At 42.7% G+C, this 20,341-nt stretch overlaps 1 protein-coding gene across 1 annotated transcript; it reads left to right on the plus strand.

Moving 5' to 3' along the window:
- The first annotated feature begins 296 nt into the window (after positions 1 to 296).
- On the plus strand, positions 297 to 10,672 carry lrrc38a (leucine rich repeat containing 38a). Its single transcript, XM_061057820.1, has 2 exons — positions 297 to 3,174; positions 8,986 to 10,672. The coding sequence occupies exons 1-2, from the start codon at positions 2,547 to 2,549 to the stop codon at positions 9,231 to 9,233; spliced, it is 876 nt and encodes a 291-aa protein (XP_060913803.1). The 5' UTR covers positions 297 to 2,546; the 3' UTR covers positions 9,234 to 10,672.
- The last annotated feature ends 9,669 nt before the right edge of the window (positions 10,673 to 20,341 follow it).

Raw genomic sequence — 20,341 nt, forward strand, 5'->3', positions numbered from 1 at the left:
TATTAAAATGAATACATAGGAGAAGAACATTTAAAATTGTAGTAGGATAAAAAAGACAAAACAATAATGTTAAGATTTGAATTGATATAAAGCACTATATAAAAGCCAGACTGAATAAATGAGTTTTAAGACTGCGTTTAAAAATCTCAATATTCTCGGCTATAGTGGGGAACGACATGCTGGAAAGGAGCCACAGGTCGGTCAGACCCCAAACCAGCGCCGCCGCCCTCTTGGAGGACCCAAGCCTCTGTACATTTTACTTCAGCCTGAGCGGTCTATAACTATGAAGACTGGGTCCTTCAAAGGATGCAGCCTCTGAAATGAGACTCAGCTGGCATCGAGCAGATCGGTCTCTCAAATTGAAATTTTGATCCAGAACCAATTGCTGCACTTCCCTGCAGATATCTGTTTATGGAGTTAAATAAATCATCATCAGATTACAGCTGAAGGGAGCCGGGATGCCATTAACGAGGATTGTTGTTCCGCCTGCTTTTGCTCTATAACAGATTGGTTTTTCCAACCGCGTTCACCAAAGCCTGTTAACACGTGATTGGTCAATACCACTATAGTAAAAAAAAAAAAAAAAATTATAAACAGAGAGCAGAACGCTCCCCATATCCAGCCCTCTGAATACAGATTCAGCTATTTTTATGACGGCTTTGTAAACAGAGATTATGAAGTGACCGGTGGCGGTGAGGCACAGTTCCACCTTTCTACCGTTCACATTCTCGTTCAAACATCTTCTTGATTTTTAGATTGATGTGTGGAAAGTTTGTTTAAAGGCTTTATATGTGATTTTTTTGATCCAGCAGATGTCGCCCTTGAGCACCAGCATGAAACCAAAACAACTCGCGCTGCATTGTTGTGTTAGCATGCTAATGCTAGCGATCTTTATTATGCTCGTATCTTCACACTGCATGTAAATTTACCTGAAATGAGCGTGATCTAGAAACACAATTAAGCAGTGAGTACAGTATGTTATTCTTCTTTTCTCTAGTCCCTCAATTAAACAACTTTTATACGTGAGGGGAGGAGTCAGCTGGCTGTCTTGGCGATGTAAACAAGCTGAAGATAGGACTCTGAAAACTCTGAAAACATCACAGACAGTGGGACTTGGGTGTTACACCCATTGTAGACAGTCATGACTCACAGAGTTATTTTCAGAGGATATACTTGATTTATATCACATTTAAGTGTGAAAAATCACATATTAAGACTTTAATGGGATCGGACATTGGATAGAGTCAGGATGAGAGAGTAGGGAACAACATGGCGGAAAAGGAGCCACGGGTCGGAACCCCAACCTGGGGCCGCCCGCTCGGAGGTCCCACGCCTCTCCACACATGGGATGCGACCTAACCTCTCTGCCATCTGCCCCCCCAAACATGGTCCCTTCTGACTCCATAAAACCCAACATATGTGAGGGCAAACAGGCTTTAAAACTTCAATCGACAAACCAAATCATGTTGCCTACATCCATTTATCACAAGCTGTTTCACCTTCTTCTCTTCTTTTTATTTCTAAAAGTTGAAAGTTCTTTGAAAATGTGCAGGTGTATTTGTGATAATAGTGAACACATTTGTCAACATCCATCCCTTGCAGACTTTATTTTTAAACCATTACAGTACATTGATTTTTTTTTTGGAATCTGCCTTCAAAAAAATCCAGTATTGGACCTGTGACATTCATACATAGTTTTTTCAACAGTTGTCATGGTTACGGGCAAAAAAAAAGTACATATTGTCCCTCCCTATCCAGTGCATGGTAACGTGAGAAAAAAAAAAAAGACACGGAGGAGTGAAGGAGTGTGGTAAACAACAGTGATTCCAGAGGACAACGTGTGCATACTTCACAGCGTCACATGTGAGTCAGAGACGGTGATGGCGTCCTCGTCCTCGTCCTCGTCCTCACTCCGTCTGCGTGAGGAAGGAGCTGATACATCAAAACCACACAGGCAGGATTTCTCTGCTCTTCTGCATGACTGATCACAGTGATGACGGGAGTGCTTGGTTTACCTCAGCGGCTGACTAATGAGGCGTGGAGGGCTGTCCCCTGCTACACACACACACACACACACACACACACAAACACATGTCTACTGGCTTAACCCACAAACCCCGCCCCCCCTCGCCTCTGGTTCGTTAGTCTCTATTTACCTCTGTGTTAATCCTCTCCCCTCTCACATCACCCCTTTTCCCTTTCCTCTCTCTCTCTCTCGCACGCTCGCTCGCCCTCTCTCTCTCGCTCTCTCTCTCTCTCTCCTCCCCTCTCTCCCCTCAAAGCCAGCAGGCTGCTATTTGATCCAGACTGCTTGTTACATGATCTCCTGGAATACAACAACGCTCCCCTCGCTGCACGATGGATTTTCTGGTTGTTCACGCGTCGAGGTGCGGGGAAAACAGAAGGATGCCGGCGCCACGCTGAACCTCCATCGCCTGACCTTTCCTCCCCCTTCTCTCCCTCAGATCTGAATCCGTCTGTTTCGTCAGTCTCCCCCCCTTCTCTCCCCCCTCGCCCCCCCTCTGTCTCCTGTCGCCCCCTCGACAATGTTACCATGCATTAACTGGCTGCAGCCTCTCCTCGCCTTGATCTCCTCCACCTTGCTCACACGAGCCAACAACTGCCCGTCCAGCTGTTTGTGTCCAGACCACCACACCGTGGACTGCACCGGCCAGGGTCTGACCAGCGTCCCGGACTCCATCCCGTTGGACGTCCGCCGCCTCTTGCTCTCCAACAACTGGATTCCCTGGATCCCCTCTGACTTCCTGGTCCTCTACAGCGACCTGGTCTACCTGGACTTGAGGAATAACTCCCTTTCCCAGTTGGAGCCGGGGACCCTGACCACCTCCTCAAGGCTGGTCTTCCTGGACCTCGGGAGCAACAACCTGACAGAAATCCCCTCCGGGACGTTCGGGGAGTCGAGGAGTCTGATCAAACTGCGACTGGGGAACAACCCCTTCCTGACCATGGTGGACAGGGACGCTTTCACGGGGCTGTCCTCTCTGAGGGAGCTGGAGCTGGACAGGAACGGTCTCACAGAGCTGGACGTCAGCGTCCTGGAGTCCCTGCCCTCCCTCCGGATGCTGCGTCTTGAGGGGAACCCCTGGCTCTGCAACTGCCAGTTTGCCAAACTGTTTGCATGGCTTACAGAGAACCGTCACAAGCTCCCAAATGGTAAGAAATATAAGCCGCTTATTGCACGGACATGCAGTCTTTCTCCCGCGCCAGAGCAAAGAGAAATCAAATCATTCCCATAGAGCTGCTTCATCCGAATGCTCGACTGAGCACCAAGAAATTAGGACAAAGGGAACAGACTGAGAAAAAACAACACAACACAACACAGAGATGTGACTGAGAGCATGTCTCCATCTTTGTATTCTGAAGGAGACAAAACAGCATCTCTGGTGCACAGTTTGTGATTCCCAAAATGGTGAATCAGGAGAGGGTTGCACCTTTTAAATCTGGTGCTGGAGGGGACATTTTTTAAGGTATCACCAGAATCAGGTTATAGCAGAGCCTTGGAACAAGACAGTAGATGAGACAAAGACAGGAGTTTATGTAAACATCGATATTATTTTAGTGTTTCTCTGGCTTAAGAAGACATCATCTACATTAAGATACAAACAGGATTCAAAATCCTTCGCTGCCTACAAATGCATTTTCTTTATTCTTCTTAGTGCAAAAATACTGAAACACCTGAAACACTTATTTACTGAGCACTGAAATGTAATCACTTTTACCTTGCAGACGAGTCTGAATGCTTTTTAAGGTCACACTTGTTTTGGTTGTTTTCTGCAATCCAGTGCTGCAGCAAACTCACAACAACAAACCAAGATCTGCAGAAACACCATCGAGCTCTACAAAAATACACATAATAACGTTTGCTCTGAGCTCAATTTGTCAGACCTCGTCTGTAGGAATTAGAGCCAGGAGCCTCCTCACTCATAACAGCTGAGGAGCGACTTGTGTTCATATGTTTCAATAAACAACACATCCATAAACAACACACCAGCATGTGAGCATGGCCACGTGGGAGACATCAGAGAGGTTCATTTTGATCGTACACTGAGGCTTTTTTTTAAATATCTTTAAGACATAAAGTGACTCACTGGAAACACTAAATATACTCCTGACTCTTTCAACCTTTCATCAACACTTCGAGTTTGCTCAAGTGAAACAAACACCTCCTGTCGCTCTTCTTTAGTGATGATGGAGGTTTAGTCCTCCTCACACCTGACTGACAACACTGAGTGTTTCCCAATATAAGTTAAGGTCTTCTTTGCACCAGTGCTCACAGAAACACACACACTTAAACCAGTTTAGCTGCACAACAAGGGCCAGAATTAGGAGACACAAATTCAAAATATTTTCACAACGTTCATTTTTTTTTAAATATGACATTGTGTTTGTAGTGATGCATTTCTCTTCATGTGGAAATCTAAACCTGCAGAGGAAATTTTGCTGCCAAATAAGTGGAATGACGGAGAAATACATCACTAATGTAAATACTTTAAGAGCCCCATTGGTATCATTTTTCAATCAATAAATCATTTTTTTTATAACGACAATTCATAACAAGTGTTATCTCGAGACGCTTTACAAAAGAGCAGGTTAAAGACCTTACTTAGATGGGTTAATATGCAGGAAGGATTTCTCTGTTCCTGTTGTCCACACTTCCTCGCCGCTGAGGTGGAGGTCGGAGCAGGCCGTGCATGAATGAGGACGGTGGTGGTTGTGGGGACGACACAGTCCGATGGTGGAGGCTTGGCGTCAGGGATGTCGGGTGGTAGTAGTGCCCGATCACCTCACTGAAGGTTGGAGGAGCTCCATCTACTCAAGACCTCCTGAGCTTCTAAAAAACTGCCAATATCACATTCTCCGTTTGATTTATTCTCATTTATGTAACTCTTGTTGGCCACTTTTTAAGTTTAGGTAACGTGATAAGCAGTGATTTAGTGTTACAGTGGTGGAAATGACTGATCCTCTGCCGGCTTTAAACTGAGCCGTCATGGTACTTACGTTTAAATAACAATGAGTACAAGGCAACCTACTTCCTGTAAACACAATCCTGTGTTTACATCAGTCAGGTCAGAGCGGTGGGAGATACATGTCCTATTCAGAGTGTCCTATACATCCTGTGAAACTGCAACACAGATATTACTGTGGATACTGGACTCTATGCAAACACACACACACACACACACACACACACACACACACACCTAATATGTAAAATTACATGTCTTTAGACGTTGGGTAAGCGCGGAACAAAAACTTGAAGTGGTTCAGATTCTTGTCTGATTCCCTTTTAGAGGTCGTCGTGCTGCAGACTTGGACACCGATATTACCTCATTGTAGAATCTCTATGAAAGTACGACTTCACACTCGCACTCTGAAACTTGTTACAGTTCAAGAACAATGTAGTCCAAGACCATGACCAGTCCATGTGAGCAGTCCCACACCTCATGTCACATGTGGCCCGTGCAACACGTAGCCGACTTTCATTCAAACTCCAGATGAACACTCATATAGTAACTTGTCTCCTCAATAGATTTGGAGACACTTTTTTTTTTATATATATTTTTTGGGGCATTTTGTGCCTTTAATGGAGAGATAGGACGGTGGATAGAGTCGGGAAATCAGGGAGAGAGCGTGGGGAATGACAGGCTGGGAAGGAGCCACAGGCCGGTTCCGAACCTGGGCCGCCCGCTTGGAGGACTATAGCCTCCACACATGGGGCGCGCGCACTAACCACTGCGCCACCAGCGCCCCTGGAGACACTTTTTCTCTCTCTACTGGTAGACCTCTATAAGTCTCTCATCCAAGAAGGGGGCTGTAGTGCTCTTATTTCTTAATTCAATTTCTTGAATGAGTCAAGTTATAGGTCGCATTTGGACACTCTGCATCCAACCCCAGAGACTATTCTATAAATCTAAAGACTGTGCACGGGCATTTTGACAATGCCCCTGCACTTGAGGTCTGGACCGATCTAGAAATCAAGACTGAGACAATACAGAGGTCACATCATGTTGTGCAATCAAGTCCTTCAAAGTGACCACTTACCTGTCTCTGAACGGAGACAGATCCTTCCCGTGCGCACACACCTTTGTCCCTCTGTGTGTGTTCATATCTGTGTGCACAGCATGCTCTTGTGTGCACCTGAATTCATACATTTGCACATTTCATTGACCACACATTTCTGCATGTGCACACCCTGCACACATGTTTGCATGTTTGCATGTTTGCATGTATGCATGTTGTACCTCCGTGTATACGAGGTGACCATATGAATTAGTATAAGTGTGTTCGTGTGCTGTGAGTCCATGTGTGCGTCTTTATTCCCCTAGTGTGTGAATATATCTCAGTGCATTTTTGATTATGTATATTCCCATGTGTGTGCGTGTGTGTGTGTGTCCCTGTATGTTTGTGCGTGTGTGTGTCTCCTTGTATGTTTCTGTGTGTGTGTGTGTGTGTGTCCCTGCGTGTTTCCATGTGTGTGTGTGTGTGTGTGTGTGTGTGTGTGTGTGTGTGTGTGTGTGTGTGTGTGTGTGTGTGCGTGTGTGTGTCCCTGCGTGTTTCCATGTATGTGTGTGTGTGTGTGTGTGTGTGTGTGTGTGTGCATATGAGGAGGTGTGAGCCTGTCAGGCTGTCTTCTGCACGTCTGTGTGAATTGTGTTGCCTGTTGTAGCGCCACGTGACTGGAATATCACCAAGCGATGAGGTCACCCAGTCCCTTTTAATGTGGAAAACCCCTTCTGGTCTTACAGTGACTCACACACACACACACACACACACACACACCAAAACACACACATTCGCTTGACAGTGATGTCGACTGACTCTTGGGTACAGCAGCGCTACGGAGGAGTCAGGATGAAATTTGAGTGCCTCTCTGAACACAATGGACAAAATGTTTTTTAAAGGTGATGAATCAGAACAGAAAACACATCCTCACATTGATTTTTCTTGGTGTTGCAACACAGCGGCTTGCAGAGACGATAATGAATACAGATCAGATAGACAGATCATGTTTATTCAAAGGGTTAAATAGACTTAATACATAAAACATTCTGGCCTGCAGCATGGATGTTGTGCACAGTAGATCCATATTTCCTTTGCTTTGTGGGTAATTACAGGTATGAAATGAAGCTCACGCTCAGTAGATTCACCGTTGGCAATGCCGGCAGTATCATGTATATTAATTAAAGACTGTAGATCATCAGTGGATACTTCCATCGTGACATACATCTGTGCTTGTGCACTTCAAGTTTTGATGCCTTCAGAACGGCATTTTATCCATAGGAACTTGGATCTTTTTTAACGATAAGTGACCACATTTGATGAACTCAGCTGTGCCTCTGTGGTGGTTGTCAGAAAGGTCACTCTAGTTAGAAACACGTCCATCAAAAGGTGACCACACCCTGCTTTATTGACTTTAATGGGACTATAATTTACTAAATGAACATCATGCTGTATCGAAGAAGACTTGAAACGAGAGATTGAAATCATGAAAAGTTTACTTAGCTCAGTAATCAAGTTGGGATTTGCTTTCTGCTTTCCATTTGTAACTTCTTCTTGCATTGTGTGCATTTTGCCGTTTGCACTTTATTTATTTGGGTCTGAAAGGCTGAATGGTGGGAGGGTCGTTTCAGGGGTCAATTAGTTCTAAGCTCGGTTTGCTATAAGCTTATCCAGTGCATCCAGTGCATGTACACCCCCAGGCATGTGTGGTCCCCCGGTTTGTAGCATGTACAGTATAGAAGCGTGTGCACGTCCGCATGCTTGTCTGCAGCTGTCAGAGCCCGTCCTGGGGAATGATCAGGGGCTTACTGTTGCTTTGAAATTACCCTTGTTAATTTTAGGAACTTGTAATTTAGAGTATGGTGCATGTGTCTTTATTTGGTGTGTTGGTGCGTCACAGAACCTTGTGTGGGAGAGGAGCAATTACAGCAGTAATACCAAGTTAGGACCAGGTTGGAAGAATCCTCTCTGTAACGAGACGCGATAAGCTATATCACACTGGCAGTGATGTGATGTGATCTTCTACTGTAACTAATGTACAATATGGAACAAAATGAAGGTGTCTGATAAAGCTAAGTTCAACTCACAAGAATGTACAACCTGTAGTAGCAAAACAGTTTATCTGTCAATCAACTAGCGGTAGCAGCTAGAAAAAGAAAGACAGGAAATATAGCAATTTACAGATTGTAAAAATCAGGGCTGATATTTATGTTTATAATGACAATTTAGCCAATTGAGGATAATAATTCCTAACTTCTTTGGTGTTAGACTCCCACACTGGCAGCATTTTCTCATGTTTGACCATGAAAACATTTCCGAGTTTGTCAAACAGGCGACAAGATCTCTGAGTCAGCAGTTAGGAATAAACGCTCGCCAGCATTAATTGATAGGACGAAAGAGATAAAACATCAGCTACTGGCATTGTTTCATTCCACGTTATTACAATGGGGCGATGTCCGTCAACAAGCTCAATACTGGCCGATATCGATGTTTAAGAGGACATATTATCCCCCTTCTCCACCTTTTCAAACAGTCCCCCTGTGGTCTAAATGAGGTCTGTGCTTTGGTCAAAATATAACATGAATCAAGCACCAGAGGAGGTTTGTGACCCTGTATACACCAGCTCTCTCAGAACGCTCCGTTTTGGTGTGTGTGTCTCTTTAAATGCAATGCCCCCCCCCCCCCCCCCCCCCCCCCCCCCCGCACATCACAAGGAGAGCACATTTGAAACAGAGCATTTTCCTCTGTGTTGTAAGACTTATGCAGATCACAAACAAAGGACTGGATGGGTTTATTTCACATTTTGTGGGTCAGTAGACACTCAGGTTACCCAGATATATGTTCAAAAACACTGTACAAGTGGATTTTTCATAATATGTCCCCTTTAAACCGATGATTCCATGCTAATGTGGAATATACCGCTATAGTGTCCGCTGCCTCACCTGCTGTTTCCTCTCTTCCCAGGTATGGAGGGGATAGAGTGCTCCCTGCCTATGGATGGACGTCTGGTTCCTCTCAGTTTACTCTCTGACGAAAGTTTCCGGGAGTGCCGCGGCGCCCTCACCCTCACCGACTACCTCATCGTCATCTTCTCCGGCATCTCTGTCTCAGTAGTAGCCATCATGGCCAGCTTCTTCCTCGCTTCCACAGTCCACTGCTTCCAGCGCCTCAGTAAAGGCAGCAAAGGAGACGAGGAAGATGGGAATGACTGATCGGGGAATGGAAAGGGGCAAATTGGATTACACTAAAGCACAGGTGTTGCATACAAAAACTTCAGCTCAGAGGTCCTTTTGGTATTCCAGACGGAGCTCGAGTAAACATGACTGCAACGACAGATCTCACCAAGTCACGTCCAAGATCCTACCTGAGCTATCATGAGAATCACAGACTGGTTTGGGAGACTTCTAACAGGCTTGAATCACTGTGAACAAATTTTGGTTTCACTGAATGTAGCCATTTTTTACCACTGTGTACACTGCTAACACTAAAAGACACTGCAGGTCTCTGATATAGGTTTTTGTAGCGTCACATATGCAGTTACCGTCATTAAATCTGACATTGGTTTTAAGATTCTATAGATGAAGATAATGGGACAAACTTGTTGAGACTTGGAATATTGTAAATCAGTGATTGGCATGAAATAGTCTCCAATAGGTATGGTCTTTGTTGGAAGAAGAACCCCAACCATTTGTTGTTGGCCTTGTCCTCTAGAGGTATTCTTTACAGGCCTTGAAATACACAATAGGAGCTGTGAAGTTAACCAGGATTCTACTACAGAGCTTTTTAGCTTTCTGAGATGGTCATTTTGTCAGGTTAGATAATCATTAAGTCATAAATCATTGCCATGACATGATGCAAAATGTTGGGCCTATGCAGTTGGGCACAAGTGAATGCTTTTTGCTCCAATCGGCCAACAGAACAGATTGTAGAAGTGGCCGAACTTAGAAAGGAAAAGGGGGGGGGGGGAAACCTAGTGTGAGGTTTTTTATTGCTTTCTTGGTTGGTCGTCTTCCATTATAACAAAACACACAGGATAAAACCATGTAGTCTGATGTTACCAATGACCAACATCGACTCTTGGTATAGTTCAACAAAAGATAGACCCGCCTCTTAAAGGGATTTCATGCAAAGTATCACAACTGTAGGCTTCAGAAACCTGGTTTGTGTTGGGTCATCATCTGGTTTTCAGAGGTTAAGGTCGGCCCGAGACGTTCACTGAGAGGGTCCACTGGTACAGCTGGTGGCTAAGTGCCTTGCTCCTCAGCATCTTGGTTTATGAAAAGCAGTTCAAGTGTTTAAAAAGATTTGAAAATGGGCCTAATTTTAGTATTATTCTGGTACTGAAATGAATGCTCAATGTTGCACCCCAAATCATATTCCAAACTGGTAACTTTGCAAACTGCTTGACTGAGCTACGACTACTTATTGGGGAGTCCATTGCATTGCTTGTCAGTGTAGTTTGTAGATATCCTCTGATTTTACTTCTAAAAGCAACGATTCCTTCTGCACCTGCAGACTTCTGGTTTGTTCAGAAACTCATCGTTATCCAGTGAAGTACAGCTGTAAGTAGCAGATAATTTGGACTCTCCTTCCAAGCTGAGCCAACATGAGCTAGTTAGCATTAGCGCCAACTCGTAAAGACAGTCTGGAGAAGACAGCGTCTAACTTCTGGTTTTTACAAGTAACAAAAAAACTCATTTATTTGGTTTAAAATGTTATCATAAAATATTTCATTATGCAACAAGAATCAATTGGAGAGCATGCAGAACTTACAGCGATGCTTTGACCTCTAAACTAAATACATCTGATTAACGTTTCAGCTACAAGACAAGCTGTGACCATGAACTTCAGGAAATAATTGGAAGTCAGGTTAAATCTAAATGCCCTATAGACCTCCTCGGCCTGATATGGGCAACATGTTTCGGTCCCCTGTCAAAGGCTTTCTGGGAAGTGGAGTTGACATGGATGCATTTATCGATTATGAAACTATATCTGACAAAGGAGATTATTTTACTGGAATCTGGCTGTCGGGATTTTCTCCAATTCAGACCTAAGAGCATTAGTGAGGTCAAACGCTGATGCTGGGTGTTCTGGCTCACAGTACCAAGCCAACAAGACCAAGTGGGGCCCACATGGGCTTTTCTGGGTTAGGTGGGGGACTAGGAATGGGATAAAAGTTGGATTTTAAATTGATTGGTGTTGGGGCCAATCTGGGTAGCCATGGGAAAGAAATGGGTGTCCAATTCAGTAGAGGACATGGATACTGGATGGCTCCCCAAGTGGGCCACAATATATCCACACAGGCCAGGTCAAAACCCAATCAAGGTCACATATTTAAACCATCTAGGCTAACCAATATTTGACAATCAGGGAAACTGAGGACACAACTGGTTTGGACCAAGTTGGGTGGACTTTTATAGACCCGACTTGGACATGTTTGGCGCGTCTAATGTTCCAGTTCAATCCAAGGCTGTTGGATGAGGTTGAGGTCAATGCTGTATGCAGGCCGATCAATTAAAACCACACAAAACTGGGAAGGCATTCCTTTATGGAAGTGGCTTTTTGAAACCGGGACATTGTCATGTTGAAAAAGCAAAGAGACAAGCACAAGATATCACAGAGTTCACTGTTGTCTTAAATATCACAGCCTCTTACAGAACAAACATTTCCCACTAAGGAGCAGTTTGGAAGATTTGGTTGCACCTTGCAGTGAAGTTAAAGAGTGCAAACAACTAACCAATGTCAGTGTTTGGTTTGTCCAATCCAGACTACTTTACAACATGGGAAGGCAGACTGCTCCTGGGTAGAAATAGAGCGACCCCAGGAATGAGTCCTAAAACCCGGAAGTAAGTTAGCATTGGAGCGCCATGGGGTCTAATGTCTAAAAGTCAACGGGGATTTTGAATGGGTTTGTGGTTAGACGCCTGAAATAAGGTCTGTGGTTAACACAAGCTTAAGAGATTTTGGCGTTTTGTTAGACCACATAAACTACGTTAGGTAATACCCCCACTTGTGAATTTTGAAGTTTTTACGCGTCTTTAAAAAGGCGGTTGCTAACAAGTGGCTAAATGTGACTACAGTGGTTCTCGGGGACATTAAACGCCATCACGCCGGACACAGAGACCGGGAATTCTCTCACTAGTCGGAGATGTCTCCTGTAGGTTTAATCTTTAGGTTAAGGTGAATATTAGGTTAATAAACAATTTATTAAGCTACGAAGATTAGTTTATCAGAGATCGTCTGAAGCATAACGCTAGTGACGTCACAATCATCCGACCGTGGTGTAGTTAGCTTTAGCATAACGTTAGCTTTTTACTTCTGTCGGCCGCATTAACGCTTCAAACATCATAAAAATGGTGTTCTTCTGTGAAGATTATCCTGCTGAACAAAACGCATATGTTTCAGAAACGTGCGTTTTCCACAGAGCTTATTTTCTGCAATGATCCAAAATCCAATGCAAAAATCCCATAGGCAAATTCTAAATAGGCGATGCTACTTCCGGGTTGGCCTACAAAAATACGTCATATGGTTTGTTCTCTATGGATGGTTCATTATAAGGTAATGCACTGGTGAACACAAACCTTTACTACTTATTTTCTGCCATGGACTCTGCAGAGTTTAAGCCCCAAATTTTAAACATGTGGTCTTTAATTTAAGCTAGGTGCTAGCCCAATGAGATGAAGACTCGCATCGAGAATAAAGTATGAAGGCCGGTATCTGTGGATGTAATTATTCCACATTAATATTGTCTTCTAAATCAAATTTGACCAGCTGTTTTCATTAAAAATACAGAGCAGTGGGCTCACACTACACACATGTTTGTAGCCGTCTGGTAATTAATATTATTTTTAACAATAGTTAATGAAATGCATAGCACTGATGGCATCAATTGTAGCAAAGTAACTGCCAGGATGGCCAAAGGCCGGAGCCTGAAGTGCCTTAAGATGATAAATAGCCACTTTATGTTGTCTTCAGAAAATTCCATTTCTAGATCTTCCGATGAAAAGTCAGTATTTTTATCCTCATGTGATCTGGGTTTGGAAAATGTGTGTTTTAAAGCTCAAATGAAGTGTGTTCATATTTTTTAGATTGCATTAATTAAGACTTTCCAACAAGAATTGTGTTCCTGTCAGCATGGAGAACACTTCAGGAGAGCAGTAGGAGCATCAAGAAAATGTTTATGTTTCATATTCAGAATTTCAAAATGTTATCCAATCAAAGGCAGGGTTGGTAAATTTTGAAAACTAGCATGATTTTGAAAATAGCATTCCCTCAGTGCTCCGTCTGCACCCTCCTCTGTGCTCCCTCTAAAGCCACGCCACCTCACTTACAAGAACAGTGGCGTTGCTCCAGAAGCAGACCTCAGCTCATGCTTTGAGTGTGGGCTCGTGCACGTGAAGGTTAGAGAATGAGCAGAAGGACAGGGAGGCGTGTGATTGGTTCATCAGATTGGTACCTCGTGGCAGACATTGGTCAAAGCTTTTACAGGCTTACAACTGCTACAGATGACAGATTTTCTTTGTTCCTTTTTCAGAGAACACAAGTTATTAATGTCTTTCAGGACCTAAAGACAATTTCAACCAGAATCTTAAAAAGTGGATCTGGAGGAAATTAACCAACCCTGCCTTTAAGTTTAATGGAAAGGACTTTGTTGTATGAATCATTGGGAGAAGACACAGATATTGTCAAGTTTTTTTTTAGTTGTGTGGAGTTTCTAAGTAGTTTTCCAATCAGGTCGACTGACTTTGAACCAATGGGTTTCTTGATATATATATATCATCAATCATGTAGACGTCATGTCTATATTTAACAGTGTATTTATACAGTTTACAAGGCAGAAAGCATTGTGGTCCATACCATTCATGTCTCTGGTAAACTTATTCTTGAAGTCTGAAACAGTATAAGGAAATAACTGCATGGTTGTCATTATTTGGTATGCTGTGTTGATTAAAACTTTATTGTTTTGTTCTAATCTGGTGACAGTGAACATCAGACGGTCCATTTCTTTGTACTTATCATCGGTTCACCCATCAGAATATATGTTTTTCTAAACATATTATTGCTGTTGATCGATCAGTTCACTTCAGAAAGGTGCAGGTTTTCCCCTATTTATTAATCGAGTTTTACTGCCCCCCTTCACATGTGGGTCTTTCTCAAGTCAAGTTGATATTGTTATCCATTTTGGAAGGATATGGAAGCATGAACCTAACTAACAGCAGTGGTACTCTGTAAGTATCAGCGCTGGTCTTACTCGCGGCTTTGAATGCGAGGCATGCAAAGACTCTCCGCCTCTCTGTGGACAAACTACGTGTCTGAGTGTGCAATTAACTTGGGTGCCAACTAGATTTGTAATCTCCAATTTGAAAGGGCTTTATGTGTTATGATTACTGAGGATGAAAGAGGATTGTCAGGACATTTCAGCGTGTGAAACAAAGAGGTGTGGGTGACGGAGCACAACAGAAATTATGTAATAAAGTTATTTTCATTTCAAATGTGAAGGTTGTAAGTCTGTTTTTTGTTTTGTCTTGTGAAACTGCACGAGAATCTTCCGACTTATTAAAGTGTGCCGTGCAACCACAAAAGTCCAGCAAAGAATCTTCAGGTTACAATAAGTTATGTGTTCTAGTTTTTCAGGGTTTTACCAAATTAACTTTTGTCTTCACTGTCTACTTACTTTTACAAACACTCAAAGTTTGTATCTAAGTATTGAAAACAAAGACGAAGGAAATCTTTTTTTGCAGGTTTCCAACCCAAGTATTGCAAAATACAGCTTCTTTAATTTGCTGAGCCAACGTGAGCTGTGGTTTAGTTGGATTCCTCCCACTGCGACCTCCAGCATTCATCGGAGCGGTTTGCAGACTGGGATGAGGGTCAGCACCTCCAAGTCCGAGGCCATGGTTATCTGCAAGAAAACAGTGGATTGCTCTCTCTGGGTAGGAAGTGACAGAGTTCAAGTATCTTGGGGTCTTGTTTACGAGTGAGGTTAGGATGGACTGTGAGATTGACAGATATTTGGCTCAGCATCGGCAGTATTGCAGGCGTTGTGGTGAAGAGGGAGCTGAAGGCAAAGCTTTCCATTTACCGGTCGATCTTAGTTCCGACCCGTATAATCTATATCGCTCTGGGCTTTCACTTAACTGTCCTTATTGTTGTTCTGTCCCGTGTCGTGATGCCATTAAAGAAACTCAACACTTGTTGCTGATGTTTTAAATTCAACGTCCTGCAGGTCAAGAGAGAGATTACGCCCTCTGACCTGCCTGTGGATTTACAAAGTATAATAATCTGGTGTTAATCCTCTGAAGAAAATAAAAACTATCAGGACTCTGGAAAAATCTCTGGACATGTTGTCACCCATTCTTGGGATTTGGTTTGTTACAGATTGTTTTAATGAAGATGTGAAGACGGGTTAGTGTTGTGTGTTGCAAAGTGAAGATGCAAAAAAAACCAAATCCAGTGGAGAAAGTAGAGCACGATGTCAAGACAGAGCAGCACACTCCAATGCACCGAACGAGAACACAGTGTGGGATGAGGGCAGATGAGACCTTTTTGTAAATCCTTTACGCTTCAGCCTCACACCCAGCTGGGAGGATGAAGTGTTGAGAACATTTTCAAGAAATTAGGTTTCCCCCCCGTCCCCTGTCCCCCATCTCATTTAGTCCTGCTATCAACAAGATAAGAAGGCTATAAGAACCAAGTGTGGATCTCTTTAAAAGATGCAACCAAATTATGTTTACTTTGTGCAAAATTTAATTGTGAGAAGTTAATTCAGATGTCAGACTAATCATCATTAAGCTTCAGCACTGAGAGCTTTAGAATCACACATTGGTTGTGTTTGTAACCATTTGGCAGATTGCATTGTTAGATTGTATCACAGACTGTCTTGAATGTAAAACCTTGAACTGCCTTGTTATTGAAACATTGTACAGACCCTGCTTCTCTCTGCAAGGACAACATATAGCCTATATGAGATGGTACATTCTTGTTAATAATTTACAGTGAAGACACTGTGTTGTCTCCCTGCCCTCACAGTGCAGGTGCACAGATACATCAGTCTGAATGTAGCAGCGGGAAACTTGACCTACTTCCCTCCTCCTCTGGTTGGTCTCTGCTGAGGACACTGCAGCCTCAGGATCCGTCGCCACTGAAGGTGTCAAGTATACTGTATATCCCGACCTGTTTATGTCACCAAATGTGCTGTTTTGTTGTGTTTCATTTTTGGGGATAATGATTGAAAACTACTGTTCAATAACTACTGTTCAATCAGGAGAGACAAGTGAATTAAGAAAAGTATTTATTACACTGCATAACATGGAAATGTGACTTCACAGAAATACTTGTGTTTCCATGTGTTTGGAGAATAACAATTCTGAGCATTGACAGAATAAATCAGCCTTACAACCCCATCTACACCATGAACAAATATCTATTCAGTGAGGACGTCTTGCAAAAAATGCAGACATGCTGTTGGACGTAAATACTCAAAAGGCAAGGGCTTAAAACTAATAATTACAATAAGTGATGCAAACAAAAATGTTTTTTAATCGACTAGAGTGATAGCTAACTAAGTATACAAAGATGTCAATAAAATATATAAATAAGTCTTATGTCCCGTACTTCACAAAGTGTATTTCATATCCTAGTTATTTTATTCTGAATAATCTTTCCCTATCATTTGCCTATACTGCCTATGCCACGGGCAGACCCTGACTCCTCCCCATCTTTCCTCTTACCAGCTTCCCCATCAATTGAATCAGAGAACTGCCATTTTTTTATGTTACCCTGCGTGAAGTGTGCTTCACTTCAGAGCTCTGTATGTTTACAAGTGTGTTCAATATATAATCAAAGTGACCAGAGGATTTCAGATTCTCGTGGTGTGTGTGTGTGTGTGTGTGTGTGTGTGTGTGTGTGTGTGTGTGTGTGTGTGTGTGTGTGTGTGGCTGATGTGATAGTGATGTCTCATGCTGATGTAGAAGCCTGATAGTGGATCTGTGAGGTGGAACAGATGGCCTCCGCTCAGCTGTGGGCCTTCATGCTGCCCTGGATTACAGGGGGAGGCGACAGAAGAGCCAGCCAATGGGCTTTTGGGTTTATCAGTGTCAGCAGTATGTAGAGTATGGATTCACATCTGCCACAACCACTGCTCTGCGTGGGTGTGTGTTATATGCTCTTTATCTTCAACATATAAAGGCTCTGGGCAAGGTTAGGAACTAAAGCACATGAAGACTGATCATCTAAACGAGGATGGATAATTTGAGGGATTTAATTTATAATAATATTTATAATAAAATATTTATTGTGTGTGGCATTTTCTTTTTTTCTCCACAGAAACTCACAGTCTGCACTCTGTGTCTGTGTCCTACTTCAAAATTAACTTTAACAAAGACGACTGGGAGAGAGTCAGCGTCTGAACAAGACCAAGAGTTGGTCGTCTGTCAACCGGAAAGCAGGGTTCAATTATATCCCCAGCTCCTGCAGCCACATGTCCGATGTGTTCTTGGGCGAGACACTAGTTGCTCCTGCTGCTTCGTTGGATGTGTGTGAATGGATGAGTTACTTCTGATGGACTCTTTACACAGCAGCCTCTACCATCAGTGTGTGAATGTGTAGGTGTGACCTGCGGTGTAAAAGAGCTTTGAGTAGTCTGAAGACTAGAAAATAACTAAACAAGCTCAAGTCCATTTATAAACACCAATTAATTATGTTTGATTATTCTTAGATCTGTACTTAGATCATCAAGAATGTATGCCAGAAACACATAAAATAACATTAAAATGAAACATGTCTCTGAGACAGAAAAGTCCCTAAAATTATAAACTCCAGATTCACCAAAAAGGTTCACCTTCAAGAGAACAAATGTAAGGACCTCAAACAGCCAAACTTGTAAAAAAAACTGTAAAACAAATGGCGCTGCAGTGATGTTCAGTGAGTCCTCCTCTGTTGACTCAGTGGCTCCAGAAATCTCAGCGCTCCTCCTCCTCTGAGTCCACTTCAATCAACATCACACAAAGCACTGCTGCATGTTCCAGGACACTTTATTCTCTGCCTAACTTTGCAATGATTTACTCAAGTACATATTCACTGAAAGGTTTATTGTCCCTTTACCGATTAAATGACCACACCGGATCACTTTCATAGTTTGTTTTTTCTTTATTACTGGTCTTTATTGGTTCTGATCGAGGGCTTGAACCACTTAGTAACCAGGATAGTTTAATAGTCCATTAGCTCTTTGACATATGGGGTAGTAACATTTTACTGCTTAGCAAACATTGGAGTTACCATAAAATAACGAACGCATTTCTTCATATGTCCCCCTGATGGGTTTCTGAATCCTCACAGCTGAGAAGCTTTTTTGTCACAATTTTTATCTTTACTTGATACAAAAACATCTTAGACTAGGTCATGACCCCCTCAATTGTTTTGCAATTGGGTGAAGAAACTGTGAAGGCAATATCTCAAACACTTGGAGTCAGAGAGGAAACATGCCCTCTGAAATATGTGTGTCATGATTTTTTTCCATTTTACTGTTTGTAGTTCTGTGTACATTTAGGCCACTTTCACAAGTTGTATTTGTTACATTTTTCATCTGAGGTGTCCCACAGTGAGATACTACAGGCTGTGTAATGCAGGTTCCAGCGGGTCCCAGTAAACAGCGCCCCCTCTTGGAGGAAACGATGATTTACTTCTCGTTGCTAGTGATGAACTCATGGGGCCAGATTTACTAAAGGTTTGCGTGTCTTAAAACGTGTGCAAACTTGATACCACCAGCAAAAAAAAGTGCTATCTGATCTACTAACAGCGCGCAGTGACGATTACGTCTTTCATATGAGCAAAACACCACGCATTGTCCATTTAGTACGTTTGACTTAATGAATATGCAATATGGGGCGTTTCTGCCCTAACGCGCAAAATACTGGGAGGAGAAAATGCAAACAAGTTAAGTTAGTACACGCATTGTGATTTACCAAACCTGACAAAAATTGCTGTGATTGTGACGGTGTCTGAATTTAACACCTTTGAAAGGAACGTGCTAATCCAGGAGACCAGTGTTATACACAACAGGCTGCTGTTATTGTAGTTAGGAGGAGACATAGGCACAACAAAAGAAGGCATAAAGATCGCGTTATTCCCCACAAGTGTTTACATGTTTCAAATGACAGAAAAATAAATGGCATGCATTCATTTTTTAATTTGATTCAATATTCTAATCGTTAAGGAAGAGTAACACCATGATTAAACTACAGGCTATTGTTGCCATATATATATCCAAACAGAACTGAACATTCACAGCCTCTGCATTCTATAGAATTTCAACATTGACATTTATGTCTTTCTATTTCCCTCTTTTCACCAACATTACATTTTAAACTGGGGATTTCCTTTTTCTCGGGTCGCGTGTCTCTCCCCCAGCTCGCCCCCTCTGGTGCGCTCCTCTCCATAATGCGCGCGTCACCTCCCTCTAAAGCCCGCTGCTGCTACTCTGTAGGACACTTGGATTGGGGGACCTCACCACTGTTTGTACCCCCGTCTTCGATACCTCTTTCCAGGGCATTTTATGTCTGATCAGATACAGCGCTGGCCAGCTGTCTGGTGCGCAACAACGGCGAGTGTAGAGCACCCGGTCCACAGAGGACACAGCTCGCACCTCCTGCGCAATGTATGACACTTCATTCTTAAGATTAAGGGAAGAAAAGAGAGGCCATGTTTAATGCCGATGTTTTCTTATAACCAAAGTTTTCTTTGTAATATTCAGATTTATCTCCTATAACTCGAAAGTATTGTGCGTTTATTTGCCTCTCCCACTAATACCTATTTTGCGCTTGCAGTCATCCTGCTTTCTGTCCAAACTCTCCGTGATGTAAACCAGTAGAACACGCAAAAATCTAACTTAAATAGTACCGCCTCCACAAGGTTTGCACCTGGTGTAATTCACGCAAATTTTCTTAGTAGATCACCCGCAAAACGCCCACCAACCACACGTGCACATTTTTGGAGTGAACACGCAATTTAGTACTCTTCACTTGGGAGCTTAGTAAATCAGGCCCATGGTGTGTTTATCGTCATTTTTGTCCCATGCCTTGCAGTGTACTGAAAAAATATATCAACATGATTTTTTTCTGGTTGAAACTCCTATTGGTCATTTAATGTTCCTGGGATTCATCGAGTATGTTAGTAATGTGTCCACTTAATAATTAACGTACCTGGAAAATATTACATGATTAAGTTATACACTTTTCATTATCAATGTGAAATAAAAAAAAGAGGTTAAGCCGCGAGACAAATATTTTGACGTGTCCCATCCAAGCCTAATTTTCAATTTCTC

Source organism: Labrus mixtus, chromosome 15, assembly GCF_963584025.1.
Source record: "Labrus mixtus chromosome 15, fLabMix1.1, whole genome shotgun sequence".
NCBI lineage: Eukaryota > Metazoa > Chordata > Actinopteri > Labriformes > Labridae > Labrus > Labrus mixtus.

Excerpts from the sequence above, each read along its gene's own strand:
- lrrc38a (XM_061057820.1), top strand. The coding sequence starts at position 2,547 with ATGTTACCATGCATTAACTGGCTGCAGCCTCTCCTCGCCTTGATCTCC. Across the intron at positions 3,175-8,985 it reads CCGTCACAAGCTCCCAAATG|GTATGGAGGGGATAGAGTGC; the intron begins GTAAGAAATATA and ends CTCTCTTCCCAG.